This window comes from Trachinotus anak, unplaced genomic scaffold, assembly GCF_046630095.1.
Source record: "Trachinotus anak isolate AG129_WGS33_773 ecotype Australia unplaced genomic scaffold, CSIRO_AGI_Tana_v1 ptg000031l, whole genome shotgun sequence".
Lineage (NCBI taxonomy): Eukaryota > Metazoa > Chordata > Actinopteri > Carangiformes > Carangidae > Trachinotus > Trachinotus anak.
The window spans coordinates 2626206-2647955 of record NW_027273882.1 but is presented as its reverse complement, the minus strand read 5'-3'; the positions used below and the strand labels follow the sequence as shown (position 1 = coordinate 2647955).

The window sequence follows — 21750 nt, the reverse complement described above, 5'->3', positions numbered from 1 at the left end:
AACACACACTTTATTCTCATCCTGTGGATTAAATGACTTTGTGGAGGACAAACACAGTGGCCCGAACTTCTCGAGGAATGAAAGTAGAGCAAATGTTCCTCCCCTCCTTCTACCTTGTTTCTCTTTTCATTACTCATGGCAGGAGCTTTAACCAGTGTCTTGTCTCTGACCTGAATTATCACCAGTGCTGTGGGTTTGTTGGCGTTTTTGTCAGGTGAGCTGTTCCTCCACTGTATCTGTGGTCTGTTACACACACACCTCGAGGACAATAGATGCTTTTTAAAATTACTGTTACAGTATATTAGATATTGACTTTTAGATTTCAAGCTTTCCGAAGCCAAAACCAAACTGAACTGATGCTGAAGCCAGCGATTGATACTTTGTTATAAAGTATGTTTAACATGTTTAAATGTGACCTTTTTCTTATGAAAGCAAACATTCAACAATTTAGAGATTCTCTTAGAATGACATTAGTTGAAGGGTGAGACAATTACATAAACAATTGTCAGACTCTCTACTGAAACACAGGATCCATAATCCTGCTTCTTCTAATAAGAGTCAAATGTATTCACGCATGGCAGTAAGGAGTCTGAGCAATTTGTCTCACTCAACTCAGTAGGCTGAATCACTGACAACCAGTACAATCAAATAGTACTTGAATATAGAAACTGATACAGCAAACATGCTTAATATTTTGTCCTAGCAACACACAAAACATAAATATTTGTGATAAAGATGTGGTGCAGCGGTTTGCACTGCTGCCTCACAGAAAGAAGGTTCTGGGTTTGAACCTAAATGGTAAATGGACTGCTTATATAGCGCTTTTCTAGTCTTATTGACCACTCAAAGCACTTTACAACGTGAGCCGCATTCACCCATTCACACACACAGTCATACAGCACTTACATCTACACATGGAGTGCTTCAAACATTCACACACACTCATACGCTGATGGGACAGCCATCAGAGGCAGTTTGGGGTTCAGTGCCTTGCCCAAGGACACTTCGACATGTGGACCGGAGGAGCCGGGGATCGAACCACCGACCTTCTGATAAGTGGATGTCGGCTGTGTGGAGTTTACATGTTCTCTTTGTGGCTGTGTGGGTTTTCTCTGTCTGCTCCAGCTTCCTCCCACAGTCAGGAAATGCAGAGTAACTGGTCTCCAACTTGCCAGTAGGTGTGAATGTGAGTGTGAATGATTGTTTGTACCCTGTGATAAACTGTGGACCTGTCCAGAGTGAACCCTTCCTCTTACACAGGGTCAGCTGGGATTGGCTCTAACCTAAAAGACTCTACAGAAAAGCGGTACAGCTAATAAATGAATCTAATAAATACATTTAGTTATTAAAAAGGGCAACAAAGATGAAGACACAGTTGAAAAATAAACTTGTCATTGCTCTGGTTGACAAACGGTGTAAAAGCGAAACTGTTTCTAACCTATTTTGACCTTCCCTTTAAGCCGATGACACTGACTGTATCAGATCTTAATTTACTACTGACACTCAATATCTATCAGGAAGCATTTGGAAAACTTGTGTTAGAGGTTGAATATAATTTGCAGTGACATCACTCGTCTTACTTTAAGTTGTCACATTATAGCTAAAAGTTCTGCACCAAGTGACCATGATCAAGCAAATATCCCCTGACTTATATAAGAAGGAAGTACATTTTTAAAACGTCCTCGGAGGAATGGATCTTTATCTTTAGTACCAACATCTCTTAATCTTTTGAGGCGAGCAGATATAATCACCTTTGTGTTCCAGTAGAAGAGTGTAGGTAATGGTTTTGATAACTCATTTCCTTCTTACCCAGCACGGAAGATGACGGCACAAAATTCTTCCTTCTGTCATTTTTGTCTTTATCAGTTCAAATATTATGCAACTTCCTCAGTCATCCCAGCACAAGGACGTCACAACATGGCAGCAGCTTTAGCAAGTCATAACAGATACAGTTCTTATTAAATTAATTATCATGCACGCCAAAACATTCAGCTGCTGACTCTGAAAAATATTGACTTGATAAACTGTCAGATCCTGGTTTCTGCAGTGACTGAGGTTAACACACACAGGAGTAGTGAGGTAGTTTGTTTTCCTTCCTCAGAAGTGTCCAGGCATGAAATGTGATTATCAACACCGGTTTCTACTAATAACATCAGTCACAAGCTGTGTGTGTGTGTGTGCATGTGTGTGTGATCCTCAGTTTCTGTATAATTCAGTTGCTTATTAAAGCTTGTTGGCAGTTTGCTTGATGGCCTTGGACATAGGGCGTGTTAATTTATTCTTCTGTGCATCCCTGGGAGTGTTTTTATTCTCCCCCTCAGTGTGCTGTTGGCATTATTAAAGGCATTAATCACAGGGATCTGACGCCTTGTTACGACACAATCCTGCTCCCACGGTGCAGCCCCAAAACCCAAAACACACACACACACACACACACACACACACACCTTAACGTACAGAGGTGTAATTTGATGTCAACAACGCAACCAAGCACTTTGACTTGTACACCCTGTATCTTGTAGGTCCTCCTGATGCGCAACATAAAATTCCAGTGTGGAATAATGACTTCTACATCGGCTGGTTTTACAGTTTCTCCCATACCTGACGTGGTCATCCTCGTTCCTGTTGCATTTTGTGTCAGTGCTGAAAGTTGTGGAAGTCTTGTAGATAGGTCACAATGTAATAATAATTAACCCTCTGATTATTTTCATGTTAATGTCCGTCTCATGTCTTCCTGTGGTATTGTAGCTGAGTTGTTTTTGTTGACACGCTCCACCATCAGCCCTGTAGAGCTTCTTCACTGACAGAGCCCACAGGTTTGTTGAAGTTCTGGAGGTTTTCTCAAAATGCCATGAAATGTGTGATGAGGTTGGTGATATGTATTGGATCATAGATTTTTATTCATGTAATATATATGATTAAAAATTACAAAACCCTTTTATTTATTAATTTATTCCTAATTTAGTTTTTCTTACAACTGCAGTAACTGGCCAATCACATGCTGATTATTAACATTCACTTCAGCTGACACATTTAATCAACGTACTTATTCTTTTAGCTCTGTTTTGGGCTCCACAACCCCAGAGTCTCTAAACCCTGACACACTCATTGTCCTTCACACAAAGAAACTTTTGCAAAGGCTAATCATTTTATTACAGTCTCTCATTTACTATCCACTGAAGTGCAGGACTTCCAGCCTGAGTCAGTCTGACAGTGACTGAGGAGGCCTGTGTGAGGCGAGCTACTGTAGCTTCACAGGAGCCAAAGATCTCAGTGAAAGACATTTGTGTAGCTGAGGTTCTGCAGCCACACATTTCCTGACTGAGCCTGCGATTCTGTGACATCAACAGATCACCTACGTTGATCTGATAGTTATTCCCCAAATGTCATTCCGACATGAATACCACCTCTCTGTTTCCCCTCTTCCCGGTTCAGCTCACAGTAACCTTTCCCTGCCTTTTACTTTTGAGGGAAAAGCTGTGGAGTTGCCACATTGTTTTGACGAGTAGCCTCTCGAGCTTTTTCTTCACAAATCTTTTCCTCCGCCCTGCCTCCATCTCTCACACCCTGAAGAGTGTTAGATCCCCCGGGAACAGAGCTGCCAGCTCGCTGACAAAGTGTATGCTACTGTACCACCTCTGAGCTTGTGTGTGTGTGTGTGTGTGTGTGTGTGTGTGTGTGAGAGAGATATTACTACACTGAGGGAAAGAATAATAGATGGATGATAACAAGAGGGAGGACTGTATGCTTGTAAATTCAGCCTGAAAACAAGTGGGAGTGAGGTGTAAAGGAGAGAAATATTGTTGACCCTTGTTAAAATGTGTAAAATCTGTGTTTGAATTGGTTTTGAATGGGAAATGTTATCAGTACTATACACACTTGTGAGTTTGAGACCACATACCAGCTTTTGGTTGCGGACTGATAATGGTTCTGTGTAACCACATATTTCATCACAGGAAAAGTTTGCTGCTCAGTCTTTGTGAGGAAATTCATTCCCAGGTGTAGCCAGAGCTAGAATAGGTGAACCAGGCAAGAGCAGGTCTTGACTTGAAAATGCAGCGACTCAAGTGAAGCTGGACGGGTTTATGAGAACGTAGTAAACAGTCTTGAGAAGTCTTGCTGCACTTATGTTGTGGAATCAGTCTTTTATGAGTGTGCATGTTCCAGTGCTCTTTTTTTAACAAGTCTGTGGATCTAAAAGACGTCGTTCCCTTTAGTGAGTTTCATTGTAAAGGTTGATGTCAAATCATTGCTTCAAAAAGCCTTATCTCACGTCCTAAACAGCTGTTTCAGTTTATTGACTGGTTTTAATTTCAAATTGAGACAATTTTATTTTTGCCATTTCTGTCACTCGTTGCTACAACAGCACTTCCATCACTACATCAGCAGTGAGCAACAAAAACAGGCTGTGTACATGTGGATTGCAGTAACTAACAGAAACGGACAAAGCGTCGTTCTGGCTCTCGTTAGTGTCCAGCAGCAGCAGCAGCAGCAGTGAGAATGAAGCGGCTGAAACCCTGGCAGCAGTGTCGAGCAGTCCACCACATCTTGGGCCAAATCCCATTCCATCTTAACTGCCTGACTAAACTCGTGCCAGGAGCCAAATATGGAAGTACTTCACTCCTACAGCCAACAAAATCAGACACCTAAGAGCCACCGTAACCCCCCCGACCCCCACCCCAACCCCTCCTCCCTGACTAAAGCTGCTACAGAGCAGTCCAGTCAGATATGCTAACAGAAGCTTAGACACAGGAAATCAATTTAAGGAGTTGTTTTTTTTAAGGTGCCTTATAAATAAAGTTTAGTATTATTCTAATTAAAATGGTAAAAACTCATCTTAATGCAGTTTGTGTTTTACTCTGAAGTTTAAGCTTAAGTTTTGTTACCTCTACTGAGCAGAGAATCATTAAAGCATCACAATGTCATCCTCTTTTATCCAGTCAGTCAGTCAGTTTAGAGCTGCAGAGAGACACTAAATGTTTAAAGAGGGAAACACTGCTGGATATTTTCCATGAGCACACTCCAGTCACACAACTTTAATTAGTCATGCTCAGTCAGATGTAGGTGGCTTCTTCCAGACTTCTTTATTTATTTTTGTTGTTAAGATAGCCCTAAATCCACTCTGTTAGAGTAATAAACTGGTTTTCAAATGTTCATATGATGCCTTTCAAAATATTCTAATCATGTTCTTCCTCTTCAGTCCCAGACTCATGAGTTTAAATCCCTTTTCCAGTTGGAATAGTTTCACTGAAGAGCGTCTTATAATTGCGTTTTTATACTATGTGAGTGACATTGCAAATGATTGAATGGGGTAAAGAATCTGTCATTTTCCTCATATTACAGATGGAAAACATTAATGTATCGTGGCTGCAGGCGACAACAAGACAGGCAGGGAAAGATATTGGCAAAAGATGACAATGACAAAAGGAAGAGGGCAGGAAAGAGGGAAAGTCTGGAATGAAGGGATGAAAAGAGAGGAAGGAAGGAGGGAAGGAAGGACTGGGCTACAAGTGTAGGCTGTAAACTTAATACTGAGAGGCAGATGTTGAACAGTATTTTCTAATTTAACATGGTTTTATCTCAAAGTTCAAGTTGTTGAGTCATGGTTCTGATATTGAATGTTGCTGTTGTGTAAAAATACCTATTTGATGCTTTTCTGTCTCTCTGCCTTCATTGTGTATGTGGAGCTGGTCAAGAAAATGTGAAATCCTCTTTCAGGAAGGAGAAACCTCTTGTAATGAGACACTCTGTCTTTCTCTCTCAGGTTTTCCGTAGGAAGGCGGTGGAGCTGGGCGAAAAGCTGCTGCCAGCCTTCAAAACGCCCACCGGCATCCCCTGGGCTCTGCTTAACCTCAAGAGGTAAAACACACACACACCCACACACACACACACACACACACTTCCTTGCTCTTTCTCGCACAGCACTCCACACTGGTGGTATTTGAGGCAGCCGTTCTGTTTTGATGGTTTGATGCTTTAAAGAGCTCTGTGGTCTGACGCTTGGTGTGAGGTGGTGAACACAGGCTCTGTCTGTTTCACTCTCGCACACAGAGCTGTGATGTTTTACTTTTACATGACAGAGCCGACTTGTCGGACTGAAGTTGTTTGGTTTTCATCCAGGACTGTGTGTCAGTGGCTGGGCCTGAAACTAAACTACGCTCAATCGAAACCAAACATTTCTGAATTCTCTGAGTAACTTAAAGGCTACAGTCAGTGGGTTTATCAATACAATGAGACACACTGTCGAGGGGTTGTACCTGGGTTTGATACTACACACATACATGCAAAAACACACACACACACACAAGATAGAAACAGTAAACCAGCTTGCCTGTCTGTTGAAAATCCTCCATTTCTGATATGTTGGATATGATTCGCTATGATTGATCACAGATTTCTTGTAGCATTGATCCATAATGCAGGGCTTTCCCGCTCAGTGGCTGTGCACACTAACAGTAATTTACAGTAATTTGGCATTAAAGTGCTTAAATGTGAAGTGACAGCTGTAAAAGATAATGTAGTATGGGTGTATTAGAGGATATGAAAAGAGATAAAAACATTAAAAACATACTACTACCATTGTCCACCGTTTTATTATTAAGTTAAATTGCAGCACATTATTTATCAAATGTCTTATTAACCTTCTTTAGGCTTTTTATTAACAGATAAATATGAGAAACCAAAAAGTAATGTACTGTACCCACTGTAAAGCTCCCCTCGGCTCTCTGGAGCTTTACAGTGGGTTTCAGTTCATTGTTTATCTGTCTGGCCCACAGCTTTACTATTTTCATTCACTTACCGCTCTCATGGCGTTGTTTTTGGCAGCAGCAGGAAGATTTTTTTTTAGCGAGGGAAAATAGCTAAAAAATAAACCCACTGTACACTACAGGCTCAGCACCAAACAGCAGACAACACAAGTTAGCAACATGTAGGTGAACATAGTGGAGCTTGATGCAGCTAAAGAGGCAGATGTTCCTCACAGGAGGTGGTGGAGACCAAAAACAGAGCTAAATGTGAGCAAGAACTTAGTTGAGTGAATTGAACCATATGTTAACTTTTATATAATACAATACAAATACATTTGCAATTATAAAAATAAAGATTAGATTGTGTAACAGACAATTTGTTGTATTATTTTATATTATTAACATCAGCTCTGACCTGAATCTGTCTCCAGGAAACAGTGGAAACAAAAACACTCCTGTTGAAGGGGGCACGCTTTTTATTCCCTCCATTTTCTCTATATCTCTCTCTCCCCAGAGACAGACAGGACCCTCAACTGTTTGTCAGTCGTTAATTACAAAACAGGTTGTCATGACGATAAACGTGCTGTAACAAATTAATTTTCTTTCTGTCTATAAGGGTGAATGGGCTCTGCCCCTCCTTGTCCCTGTCTCTGGAGTGAGAAACACCCCTGGGAGAGACTCGGTGTGTGTGTGTGTGTGTGTGTGTGTGTGTGTGTGTGTGTGTGTGTGTGTGTGTGTGTGTGTGTGTGTGCACGCACATGTATGTGGGTGCGCATGCACGATCCCCTCAAGCCCTGAGCAGATTGGTAGTGTTGATGACTTTACCTGCATGACTGAGCTATGATAGCTTGAAAGCAAACGCACACTGTCCCACATCCCTGCACACATACACACACGCACACGCGCACACACACACTCTCACATCCCTACACACACACACACACACACACACACACATATTCCCATGCACACGTAGCATCCATCCATACCATCTGCTGCAGGACTCCTCGCTCGTCTTGTCTCTGCAGACAGACTCAGGCTGTATGTTTGGGGTTGTTGTCATGCAGCAGAATGAATGTGGGACCAATTAGACACCTCCCTGATGGTACTCCGTGATGGATAATAATATAAACAATCGAAACTTCTGCACCGTACTGTCCTTCAGGTAGAATATCCATTCATAACCTTCTCATAAGTATTATCAATGCATCCTTCAGGACATGAACTCATGAAAATTAAGTGGCAATGTTATTTTAGTAGTTTCATCATTAAATGGTAGTTTTAGTCTGATATAAGAAGAAATATCACATATATCCACAAATGGCTTTTTGATCTTACAGCCTTTGAATGTTTTTAGTTGCGTGACTAATAATATTGTTGCTTCCTTCCTGTCTTTTGTGTGAGGATCTGTTGAGCTGGATGCTGAGCTGCTGCATATAAGTGACATTACAGAGAACTCAGGTTGAAGGGCCAATAACATGTTTGTTGCTGAAGAAATAGAAATAAAAAGCTTTCAGTGGTTGGATGATCTGCAGCATGAACACTCAGTTTCTTTTACAGAGACAGAAACAGATGAAGAGTTTTCATAAACGTGTAGTTGAGAAGAAACTTCAGTGAAGCACTTTAGAAGCAGTATGCCTACATAACCTTGGCCCAGATTGAAGTGGCATAAATCTGTAAAACACACAGACACAGTTGCAAACAAGGCCCAATTATCATCTTTCCCTTTATCCCCACTGCTTCTCTCTCTCCTGTTCTCCATTCCTTCATTTTATTTCTTTACACACTCTCCTGTATTCCCTCTCCGCCCTTCCTCACTCCCTCCTCACTCCATCTTACCTTGACTGACCCAGTATCTCCTTCTGTTTCAGGACGTCACATTGTAGGTCCACTCCACTCCATGGCCTTGTTCTCTTTATTCCCTCTCTGCAGCTTTTCATCACTCTGCCCTGTAGCTATCTGCAGAGCCCAAGAGGAGCCACGAGAAATAAGGGCACAGTTTAAAGCATATTGCTGCTTCTACACGAGTAAACCTTGTTTTCTCACAGTTTTAATTTTAGAGAACAAGATAAATGTCACTTCCTCACTCTGGTGATGTCTTAGCTACTTTTTCCTCTGAAGTTATGGGTTTGCAGTTGTGTCTAGACAAAGTAATGGGTCCCAAGGTAAATAGAAAAAGTAGATGTTGTATTAAAAGCAGCACACGTAAACATCATCTTAAAGGATTTATTCTGCACTTAAATAAATATGAGCTGCTTCAAGAGGTTTTGAGTTATGCCTGTGGCAACACCATCCTGGTGGTTTCAGTGCATGAATACGTGTTTGTGAGTATCATGGAAACCAAATGTCCCATGTGATGTTCTTTACCTCGCTATTGGATCTTTAAAGAGTAACTTAGCACCAGGCTGAAAAGCACCTTAGCTGCCCCGCCTGGTTAAAGGTTTCAGGCTGGGTTTCTCCTCTGACCACACCCAGAATCACTGCGGTGGTAACAGGCAGCTCCTGCATCCTGGAGTACACCTGCACATCACTGCGGCAACATGAGAAGTTCAAGCACTGGAGATCAGTAAAAAGATTTTCAGCAGGTGTTAAGTTACTCTTTAAGTAATCATAAAAACAGCCCAGGACACATAGATCTGAATCATTGCTTTTAAAAAAAATCTTAAGCAAACAATTCAATTGGCTGAAAGAGTGGACTCTTTAATTTAATCAAGATTTCACACTGGTCTGGGAAATCCTCGTGAAATGGGGAAATTTTCTGAAACCTGTGCACCAATGAGCCAAACTGATCACCAGACTGGTCACAGACCACTGTCAAACCAAATGTATGGTTATGGAGGCACTCTGAATTAGTTATGAGAAAAAATCAAAAGAAAACATCATGGGATTTTTTATCAGAGTGATCTGTGGGAAATTTTGTCTTGACGTCCAGTTGTTTTATGTTCAGAAGACACTTTAAACAGCCTCAAACTCAGCCACTTGGGAGGTCTGATAAATCAGGGGCACAGTGTTTCTGAAAGGATCAGAGGCTGGACTCACAGATCCATCTGCCTTATTTTCTCTCTCTCTCTCTCTCTCTCTCTCTCCCTCTCTCTCTCTCTCTCTCTCTCTCTCTCTCTTTGTATATAAACCCATTGATTGCCACTAACTGAGCGGAAAATGCTGCAAAGATCCGATTTGCCCAATTGATCTGCCACAGACTCTGGTCTCACCAGAGCATATCTTGTGACACTGCAGCCAGAAAGATAAGAACATTTGTCCCTGATTTTAGTTTCGATTATTAAAGTAAAAAGAATCACAACGAACTAAGTCTCTGACACGGCTGCAGAGCTTCCAGTGAAATGTTCTGTACAGACAAAACTAACCTCACCATGCATGCAACAGCTTTAATTGTATATGTTGTATAATTGTATATTTAATTGTAGGTTTCAAATGAAAGGATTAGATAGAGTTGTTAATCAGTTTTAAATGTACTGTAGTGTCACTAAATAGAAAAGTAGCCATTAACAGATTAAACAGCCAGAATTAACAAATTAAATGCAGCATTGATTTGTTTTTGCTGAGGGATAGACTCATAATTGTTTCCTGCTGCTTATTAGTAATATCAGTCGCACTTTAGTAGCTGAGTAATGATGAAAAATTATAGTGTTAAACACTCAGAAAGAGTTTTCACAAAGTAAAGCTGAACATTTTCACACATTTGTAGCACAGGAAACGTTTCAGTCCAGCTATGGTTGAAAATACAGAATTTATACCTGACATGAGTGTAAATAAAACATTGATTGCTTCATCAAATTGCTCCAAATGAGTGTAGAAAATGATTGGAACATCAAATAGTTGTAACTCAGAGCCACAGTGGAAATCCCACATACAGCAGAAAGATTTATGTCCCCATATGTTTGACGCTGTGCTTCGACAGGGGAAGCTGCAGCAGCACTCTACCAACAAACCAACTGCTTCCCCTACATCCTCTGACACTTTCTTTCTTTCTCACTTTCTCTCACACACACACGCACGCACACAAAACACACTCGTTACCCAGTTGTTATCTGCTTCAGCCAGTATGTCCCATAGCTCTTCTATTAACATTCAGGCTGATAAAGCTCTTGCAAATCACTCCCACTGCACTGCATACTGACTGGCCTTAATGGGATGAGACATTGTGTGTGTGTGTGTGTGTGTGTGTGTGTGTGTGTGTGTGTGTGTGTGTGTGTGTGTGTGTCTGTGTGTCTGTGTGTCTGTGTGTCTGTGTGTGTCTGTGTGTGTGTGTGTGTGTGTCTGTGTGTGTCTGTGTGTGTGTGTGTGTTTGTTGTGTTGAGGTGTCTGGGTCTGTGCTCCACCCTGAAATTAGCTGTTCATTCCTCTCTACATGCATCATGGTGATGATTATGTCTCACACACACACACACGCATTTAATTTTTGCTGTGTAATTGGCAATGGATGGTTCAAAAAACACTCAAACATTCAGTTAACAAACAGCGGGCTAAGAGAGGATGTTTGCTTGAAATCGAAAATGGCAAATAAATAATTTTGAAATGTTAAATGGTAAATTTCAGTCAGATGTTAGTGAGGTTTGGCACTGTTATATGACTTTCTGCTTATTGGGATGCAGGGACGCTCCACCTGGAGAAATAAAGACCTACCTATACATTATATATACAGCACATGTCTCCACCAACAGCCACTGTTACTACAGAGTAACAGTGGCTCAAAGAAAATATCTGCTCTGTAGCCAAACTGCTGCTGAAAGCAACGTCATCATCTTAATGATGCTGCAGAGTCCAAGCTAACTCCTCTGCTCCAGCTCTCTTTTCTTATCACACAGAAGAAAATGTCAGCTTTGGGCAGATTTGCTCCTTCAGCTACAGACTCTGAGGCTGAAGCAATCAATCCTGAGCTATTGGGGTCTTGGAGTTTGATTAATAGGCCTGGATGGAGAGTGGCTCCGTTAGCACAGCCCCAGTGAGGCTGTTGCACTGGGTGACCCTGCAAAGTGCCACTTTGTCATGCAGCCTTTTCTTCTAGATGTGATGGGAACATGAACTTGTTAATCCAGTGGACGGGTGGAAATTCTCTGCATAATCGAAACTGATGACAGTGTAATAATGTTCACAGCTACTTTAGAGCGAAACAGGGGAATAAGGTTGGTAGTGCCTAACAGAGGGATGTTCACTTTAACTTCTTTATCAGATAACAAGGTGTCATCAGCAGAGCAGAAGTCATAAAGTGGAATAATAAGTCAAATTCAATAGATGTAGTGTTGAAAAAATGGGACTAGCAGCAACTGATCTATAATAAGAGTGCATGATGTTTTATACTTAATCTAATAAATATGTACTAACATGTAGGCAAATCATAAAAAAGCTGATTTAAGAACTAGGGCATACAATGTAGTTATATAAATGATAAAATAATTGGCTGATTAATTGATAAAGAAAACAATCATCAGTTGGAGCTTCAGTGTGAAGTCCTGCAAAGAATACATCTGGCAGCGGAAAGGTCTGAAACAGATCAGATGTTCTGTTGTTATCCCATCTGCCAGATTTGTGGTTGGTCATCTGTGGACAGTGGTGTCTACACCTGAAGTTAAACAATACCAACAGTGCTGCAACAGATTTGTACACATGTAAAAATTATCCTAAGATACAGTGAAACCCATTATCATACTAACTGAGGTTGAAGTTATGAGGCTGGAGTCATAAATTTGGTTTCTCTAGACTCAACTTGACAAATATAAAACATCTTTAAAACCAATGACTTATGACTTTTGATTTGAAGATACTTGATACCTTACTCCAAGAGCAAAGATGAAAAAGTTTTCCATGCATTGATTTATTTGTGGCGGCTCACCACAATATCAACATGGACGGCCACATATTGATTTTCTATTTTATCATTTGTGGTCGCGCTGCTTCTCTTTCCACTGCTCCACTCCCTGCTGAGGGTGAGGCTGCATACTACACACACACACGCACGCACACATGCACACGCACACACACACACACACACACACACACACACACACACACACACACACACTTGTACTTCTATCTTTGACATAATGCATTCCCTAGACCTTTACCCTAACCTTAACCATCACACCTGAGTGCCTAACCTTAACCCTGACCCTAACCTAAACCTAAACCTAATTCTAACCATAACTCTAAAACCTAGTCTTAACCCTCAAAATGTGATTTGAAGGTGTCTCAAAAAGTGAGGACCGGCTAAAATGTCCCCACTTTCCTGTTAGTAAAATACTTTTTTGGGTCCTTACTATGTAGCAATTACAAGTACGCACACACACACACACACACACAGAGCAAACAGCAGAGCAGAGAGGCCCCAGTGTCTGGACACAGTCAGCCAGGTGAAAATAACTCAAACTACGTAAATACAATAGTAAGTAAAAAGCCAAACAGTGCTTTTATCACACCACCTGTTCAACAATGTATGTAGAGGAGCGATATTTTCAACTGCTATGTCAGTCACACAACCACAGCAGTGGCTGGTTAGGCTAATAGCAAATTGTTCGCTGAAGCTAAAAGCTGTCTGTATCTGGTCTGACTGATTCTGATTTGCCAGGAATTTTAAAATGAGACGGATTCTTGTAAACTGAGCTACTGAGCAGTGGTACCTGCAGGCTGAATCACAGCAGCAGCAGAGGGAAGAGGACAGAGGAAAGGAGGGAGGACTGATGCTGACTCATGTCTGAGTTCATCATTCTCTCTAAACTTCACTCAGTGTTGTGATGTCTTGTGATATGTTTGTAATTTTAATGACATTTTAGATTTCGTTCCAGCGACGTTATTGAGTTTATAGTGACTTTGCTATTGTGAACATTTGTGTTCTGCTCTGGAAACAGTATTTAGTTGTATTTAAAATATAAACCAATTCTAATCCTGTTTTCCTTTTATTCTTTTTTCAAAATGATTATTAAAAAAACATTATTCTTTAGAAATGAAAAAATCTGTAACAGTCTGAGCTGGGCTGATAATAGTGTGTTTGACAGCAAATCACAGTTTAAATCCCTTCACTTTGAGCCTTGTTTAACCAGTATTACTTGGTCATTATTATTTTTATGGAGTGATCACTCATAGAAATGTGAAGAATTACTTCCTTTCTCCATATAAAAGTGCAACTTAAATCATTTGTGCAGATTTTAATAGATACATAAAAGTTGTCTTACATTCATAAAAATCACTGTTTGAACTGAGGTCAAGTCTTATATCAGAACGCCTTATTTCAAACTCACTAACTCACTTTTGGCAACATGCATTCATGTGCTTCAGCAACTGAGTGGAGACTAGAAGCTCCTCTGTTCTCTGCAGCTAGCTTCTACTGATACCAAAGTCCTCTCTTATAACGTCTGCAAGCAAGGCATTTAGGGGACATCTGTAAATTGTACCTGCAGAAAACAACCTGGGTTGCACTCTCGCCTAGAAACAGCACGTGTCTCTGCATGCACATCAGTCAAATGCTGTACCACCCAGAGTAAATTCTCAACCTGTGGGAAACACTGCTCTATTTGAACTAAGAGCAGCAGCACAACAAACCTGTTCCAGCACCTGAGGCCAAACCCTGCAGTGGAATAGGAGCAGTGTGTCTCTTTAAGATTCTGCTCTCATCTCAAAGTCCAAAACTGCAACTAAAAAGCAGCAGACTTTAGCTGCCCACTTTCCCACTGTCACCATGTATGACAGCTGTTATTGTTGTTGTATTGTAGTTGATGAGGAGCACATTATGACTTGTATAGTACTCGAAACTCATGGTTTAGGATTTGGGACTTTACTTAGGACTTGAGTGGAAAGACTTAAGACTTATTCTGGTGGCTCTTGGAGACTTACTGGAAGGACAAAGGTAGGAACCCTAATACAGTAGGTGTTCTTACAATGGCCACAGTACACACACACACAGCATACACACACTCATGGTATTGATAGGAACCCAGTCTCATTTCCCTAAGGCATTTTTTAACAACAAAGTCTGGCATTCAGGCTATGCAAAGACTTCTTTTTTTTTTTTTTTTTTTTTTTTAAGTTCACACAGAAATGCACACACTCATCCCCGGCACAGCTCTCCTCGGCAGTAACCTAAGGCAGTGGAAGGCAGCCATGATTTAAGCCCTCTAATTAACTTACTAACTGTGAATCTGTCGCAATTCACATTTTCTATGTGCCCGGAGGAGAAGTGCGATAGATTTTCAAACAGAGAGGAAGAGATATTGAGGGAAGAAAATGAGGAGGAAAAGCGAGGTCATGGCATGGATGAGGAGGAGGACAGTGAAAGGGTTGGGAGCAAAAAAAGAAAAAGACAGAGAGAGAATTGAGCCAAAGTATAGGCTTCATCCAGCTGCAGAGCACAAACGAATTGGAGGAGTGCTTCCTAACATAATACCAGAGGAGTGTGAGAGGGCACATTCTGGTGTAACATGCTAATTTATGGAGATGGAATGCCTTTTCTGTTGTTCCAGGTTCCTGCTTTGGTACCACACAATTAAAATCACCGTTGTTGGCTCTGCAGAACGGACTGGAGGGTATAAAAACCAGTAAGCTACAATTCGTCATTTCACAGCTGGCCAGGCAACGGCTATAGGTGTGAGAGGATGAATAATAAAAAGATAGGACACGCCCCAAAAGGACAAACAGGATAAACAAGACGGTAGAAGTACTCCAATCGTAATTCACAGTAGCATCAGTCTGTAATGACCTATTTTTTTCTGGGTCACAGCTTTGGATCCATATTTGTTGCATTTACTCCTACAGCCTGTAGGTTTTTGTTTCTTGGTTTAAAAGCAGCAGAATGTGGAGAAAACATATGAGGTCTCATTATCTTGATGAATATTTCTACATTAAAAATACAGATGCTGAAATGCTCATGACAGATGTATGGGAAATGTTCACTTCTCAAAGGAAGGTGGCCGGGTAGTGGCCTGGATGCATCTGCATTTTCATTCTCTCACAGACCCCCCCCCCCCCCCCCCTCCCCCATAATACAAGATTTCATTAGCAAAACAATCTCATAAAAACGGATTGAAACAGACAGGGATTCATACGCCACATACCATAGACAAATAACTACACTTACCATTCTGATAGGTCTTCGAGTAGCTGATTTTGGTGCACAACAAACTCCTCAAAAACTCCTGAGTCTGGGTCTGACTGAGGCTCAAACTTGTGGCTGAGTCTCTCTGATGTTTCCTCCTCTAACATCTTGATACACACTGCTGTTTCACCCGTCAACCTAGCGTAAGCAGCAGTGGTGGGTGAGGCACAATGTCTGGCTTTTTTTTCACCTTTTTTTGTGAGAAAACAATCTTATACAAAAATAGTAATCATAGCAGAGAATTTCTAAATGGTTTAAAACATGTCTGGAGATGAATTGTAACCATCTTGCATCTGCAGTTTGATTTCTCTTAAGCTTTGGATATTGTATAACTGTAGAGACTGAAAGTGTATTCTTAAGATAGCCTTTATTAGTCCCACAGTGGGGAAATTCACAATTCTTGACCTTGGAAACAGTATTTAACAGAACTGGCATTGTAGAAGTCCCTAAGAAGCTCACATAAATTGTTTTTTAAGGGTTTCTTGCCCTTTGGCTTAAAAGTTGAGATTGAAAAATTGAAACACTCAAATGTCCTCCAGTAGAAGTGAATGGCCTGATTTCATATCTTCATGGTAGAAGTTATGAAACAGGATAAAATGTGGGCTCTGAGCAAATTAATTAAACTCTGTGGGCATGGCCGCCTATTAGCCAAGCAAACTGCATCATATCACTTCTATCAGAGGTGGATGATGCCGGCTGATCGCTTGATTTATAATGAAAGTTCAGTATCAGCGTTGATACATTGGTGTAAGCCCAACATAATCTCTAAAAAGTCCTCTAGTTCTAGGTCGCTGTAACATTTAATTAAAATTCCCAGCTTGGTTTGCAAAGAGAATTACTGAATGTTTTTCAGTCTGCTGCATTACATTACTTGTGTTTGGTGTAAAGCGTAGCTCATCAGCAGAGCATTTTATCAAAGGACAGTGTGATGATGGAGCGTTAGAAACACCACTGTGACTCCTGCCAGGGAACCGAATTCAAACAAACTGAGACTTTCTACCCAGCCACTTATTAATGTGAATCTTCATGCCCCTTACTGGTTTGAAAATGAAGCCAACTGAGATCACAAGAAAACAGATAGCAGCAGAAATCCATCACAATCTTATAGTAGATATCATTGCTTGATAATTTCAGCAAATAGGGATGAAAATCAGTTGAGTCTTCTGTCTGGATATATGTTCAAACCATCACCACTTGTATTATTGTATTGCAATATGGTCTGTAATACAAGAAGCTGTCATAATCTAAACTATGTCTTTCATAGCTTAGAGCTTGTAATAAGTCTCATTACATCCCATGTGAGAGAAGGGATGTAGAGCATGCTAGTTGTTAACAGTGCTCTGGAAACTGGGCCACCAGGACATCTGCATCCCCATTCAAACACAACACTGGAGTCCCATCAGATGGACTAATACAGTTGTATTGTGCCGTCTGCCAGTGGATGAATGCCTGTTTCCACTCCCAGTACAGGAAGTGACTGGAGCAACAATGAGTTTCCATCAGAACAACGCACATGAATGTCCCTCAGTAGCTGTTGAAACGGATTCATTTAGCCCAAAATGGAACAAAAACATCGCTCTGACCCATTGTTTTCATTGGGTTTACCAGCATTAATGCATCATTTCAATCAGAGGTCGGTCACTGTAAGCCGTTAATGCAGGCAGCAACAATGAAAGGTCTGGCTGACAGGGGAATTTTATTTCAAATTCACCCTCACCTCTCTGACACCTGTGATGTTTGCTGGTTTGTGTCCATTTGGTTTCCTCCCCAGCCTCACCCTGAGATAGTAACAGGTTTTATCCTCCTTTAGATTAATACAGAACTGGGATAGTAGTAGTTTATTTTCATTTTAATGCAACCAATGTAGTCCAGCCCTAAACTAAACTGAAGATTAATATTCTGCTAATTTATGGAGCTTCCAACGCCTTGTGTTGTTACATCTCTTTTACAAAGTCCACAAACACACCTTTCTTTACCCATAATTCTAACACCTATTGTCCTGTAGAAGCCAAAGTAATAGGTTCGCTAGATACACTGCTTCTCAGATACTCTGGTTGCTCATTAAGCATGGATGGCCAGTTCCTGAATGGTTTAGAAAATACATTTCAGTAACAAATTGCATTTCTGATCTGCTGCTACATTATTACATATGCCAGACCTCTCAGCTCGTCAGGCCTGCTTCCTGTCCCCAGAGTGAAAAAAAAAACAAAACAAAACTCACTCACTTCTGTTAAATACATTTTTTGTTTGCCACTGTCTCCCGTCCAGTTACATTTAGAACAGTTTATTTATATTTTGCTCTGAAATGTAATTTTAGCATAATTTCTATTCCACCGTTTACTGTTTACTGGACTGTAGATATTGAATTTGAGCACAGGATGACGGATCAAATATCTAAATCCTGCACCACGCTGAATGGAATTTGAATTTCAAATTAAAAGTCACAGCTTTATTACAAATGTACATGCACTTTGCAGTCAGCGATCCGACTCAGTAAGGTCAGTTACACAGCAAAATACTTATCTAATGTTTGCTAACATTAGCCACCGTGAGCTACTGGTCATACCAAGTAAAGCTAACTTGATCCACATCTGTTTGCACGAGGAAGATTTCATTATTTATTCTTTTCACAAAATGCATATTGTTGCACATTCTCGGTGTCTTATTTTGTCGATGTAGTTTAATAACTTTAATAGTTGTGTTCAAACAAGCAGAACACCCTGAACACCTTTGGGTTTTTCATTAGGCTCCAGGCAGCATTACACATTTCAAATAGTCTTGAATGTGTCTTTCTGAAATTTCCAGACACCCTGGTCAGATTATTAACATCCCAGACACAACGTCATCTATCTGTCTCCAGTATTATACTTTATATCTGCACTCCATTGGTTTGTGTCTGTTTGGTTTTCGTGGCGGCTTTTCCCTGATGTCTTTTGGTTTGTTCTCCTTAACGGGGGGGGGGGGGGGGGGGTTGGATAGGCGTCTGTTTGCCTACCCCACCTCCCCTCTGCCAAGAGAAAGGATTTATCATTCATCACAGGGTTTATAAAGGGATTGAAATAAGGGGATGGGCAGATCAGGTCTACGGTTGACTTTGGGAGGTGGAGGCAGTAGTACAGATAAAGAAATAATGCTGCGCTCCTCTGGAAGCAGCTGGGACACCAGAACATATTTATATTTGGGGTTTAAGTTAATATGACCTCATGTCAAGCATGTGACAATACCTACATTAAACACTGGTGCGGGTAATTCTATCCAGTTGTATTTAATTTCTGCATCAGTCTAAAGCGAACAAACACACAGCTCTCAGTTTAATAAGGGTCTGCAGTGATGGGATTTTTCCTCGGCAGCTCCGTCTCTGACCCTGAGCTCTGTCTCTCCGCTCGCCGCCTGATGCTGCGGTGGTCCTCCCTGTGTTTGGTTGACTTGATTAAATCCATGGTGTAATGGGAAACAAATTATGGCTTGTGCAGCATGATGAGTTGAAGGGGGGATAATTAGTATGTTCATCCACCTCTTTGAAGAGATGTGTGTGTGTGTGTGTGTGTGTGTGTGTGTGTGTGTGTGTGTGTGTGTGTGTGTGTGTGTATAGCACTTCTCCCAATTCACACTCCTTCTCCTCCCCCTTTTTCTCATTTGTTGGATGTCTCCCCTGCTTGTGCTTTCTCTGTATGTGAGTGTGTGTGTGTGTGTGTATGGGTGTGTGTGTGCAGTTTATGACCATGTGCCCCCATGTAGTTATTGTAGTGTAGACATCCTGCTGTGTGCTTCACAGTGTGGTGAATTGTTAATATGTATTCATGAGTAGTTACTTGAGGCATCACCCACCAGAGTCATCAGTCCTTGGCCTGGAAGTAATCTGTCAGTTGCTCTAATGATGCAGCACACACACACACACACACACACACACGCACACACACACGCACACACACACACACACACACACACACACACACACACACACACACACCCTGTTGCTAAGTCTTCTGTCCTTGTCAAGCACGCCAGGCTTCCACATATGGCCAGGGAGTCGATGCCAGCTTCATTGTCACTACAAGCAGCGTCAGGGGAGGGGGTGGGGTCCAGAGAGTTGTGACTCACTGACAGATACACATTGACAAAGATAGGATCCGCTGCCACAGTCAAGTGTGTGATCATAAATATGACAGGAGGAATGTGAAGGTTGGTTCAGTCTCAGTGTCATGAATGTACCTCAGTCTTTGTCTGGTTTAGGAATCTCTTATCATGACAGCAACAGGTGACAAAACCTAACAGCTTTCTAAAGTGAAGTACAGCAGTGTTTTCGTCGTCTGAGCAATTTTAAGAGTCTGAGAAAACGTTTTTGAAGATTTATCGCCTTGTTTCAGACGGTAGTTTCATAACACGACGAGCAGGTTTTGTGGTTTTCTCATGAATGGCTTTTCTAACATGACTCATGCTGTGTTCTTGTGTTGTTGTCCACAAATCACCTGTGGGTGTTATTAAGAATGAACAGAAAATGTTACACAAGTTAAAACGTGTTAGGAGGTGGTTCTCCATGTGGCTCTGAAGAAGGCCGTCAGATAATTTTACTAAAACACTGAGAAATCTGTGAGAAATCTTTTCCTCAGTTTTCTGAGATTCTTTTTGTTACTCTGTTTTATTCATGGAAACTTCTGTCTCTCTCTGCTGTCCTCTCTGTGCAGTGGGATTGGTAGAAACTGGCCGTGGGCATCCGGTGGCAGCAGCATCCTGGCAGAGTACGGCACACTGCATCTGGAGTTCATGCACCTCAGCAAACTCTCTGGAAATCCTGAGTTCGCTCAGAAGGTAACACAAGCGGAGGAGACGAGAAAATATTACCTTTTTTCACACTTGGCGGATGCTTTTACACAGGATTTCCACTCACACTTTTGAAGCGTCTGGAATGTCGGGGGGATTTGGAGAGATGCTTTTGTGGAATCACAAATGAGGCAGCAGTGACTCCACACTCTTCTCCTCTTTACCTTATTTCCCCACACAGATAGTATTTCACATTTGTAACAGTTTCTGGTTTGCATGTGAACACTTCACATACTTCACTGTCAATGCACTGCACTTGTGGTGTTTGCATTGAGCATTTGTGATCTATTTCTTTTAATTATTAGGTGATGAACATCCGGAAAGTCCTAAACCGCCTGGACAAACCTCAGGGCCTGTACCCCAACTACCTGAACCCCAACAGTGGCCAGTGGGGTCAACGTAAGTCCACATTTTCCTCTGTCTTTTCCTTTCTCCTTCATTCCCTACATGTAGAGTACTTAAATATCATAGCAGTGCTTGTGCTGAAACACCATCCTTTAGCTCTAGATGCTGTGCCAACCAGAACGTGCGCTCCTGCTTCTTGTTTTTATCTTCATATGTAAATCCCAGCAGGCTGTTTCAGCAGGGAAGCTAATGTTATCATTTACATACATCTATTAACTGCTGTCAACAATCATCTGAGAGACATTTCAGCCATTGTTACCTCAACAGATCTTGCAGTTAGTAAAATAACAAGATGACATATAAACACATAATTAGTCAGATGTGTCAAATATGACTCAGTCATACTCTAATCAAAATCATCACAAACTTTCACCCTGTGTGTTCATTTGTGTTGACACAGCCAGCGTATGAATTAGGAGAAAATCAGAGTCACAGCCGCCACTTGACATTAACTGAGCGTCACCAGTCAGACCTGAGGGCTTCCCCTGCACCTGTTCAACACATGCGCTGCTCCCTTTTCTGTTCCAGGGGACTCGATATTCCAGCTGCTGAGTCGAAACTCACATTAAAGCAGATTGAAGTTGTCAGTGTCTTTTTACTCCTTTTAATACAATGGACCATCCATATTAACCAACAGTAAAATGGGTTGTTCTTCTCTGGCTCTTTGGTCCTCCA

At 41.3% G+C, this 21750-nt stretch overlaps 1 protein-coding gene across 1 annotated transcript in view; it reads left to right on the top strand.

Annotated features, from left to right (window-relative positions):
• Positions 1-21750, top strand: part of man1a1 (mannosidase, alpha, class 1A, member 1) — a 142347-nt gene that overhangs the window by 99135 nt on the left and 21462 nt on the right. Inside the window, exons 5-7 of the mRNA XM_071468064.1 lie at positions 5765-5859; positions 20535-20658; positions 20976-21069. Of these exons, the coding sequence (XP_071324165.1) occupies positions 5765-5859; positions 20535-20658; positions 20976-21069 (313 nt within the window). The remainder of the gene's footprint in view (positions 1-5764; positions 5860-20534; positions 20659-20975; positions 21070-21750) is intronic.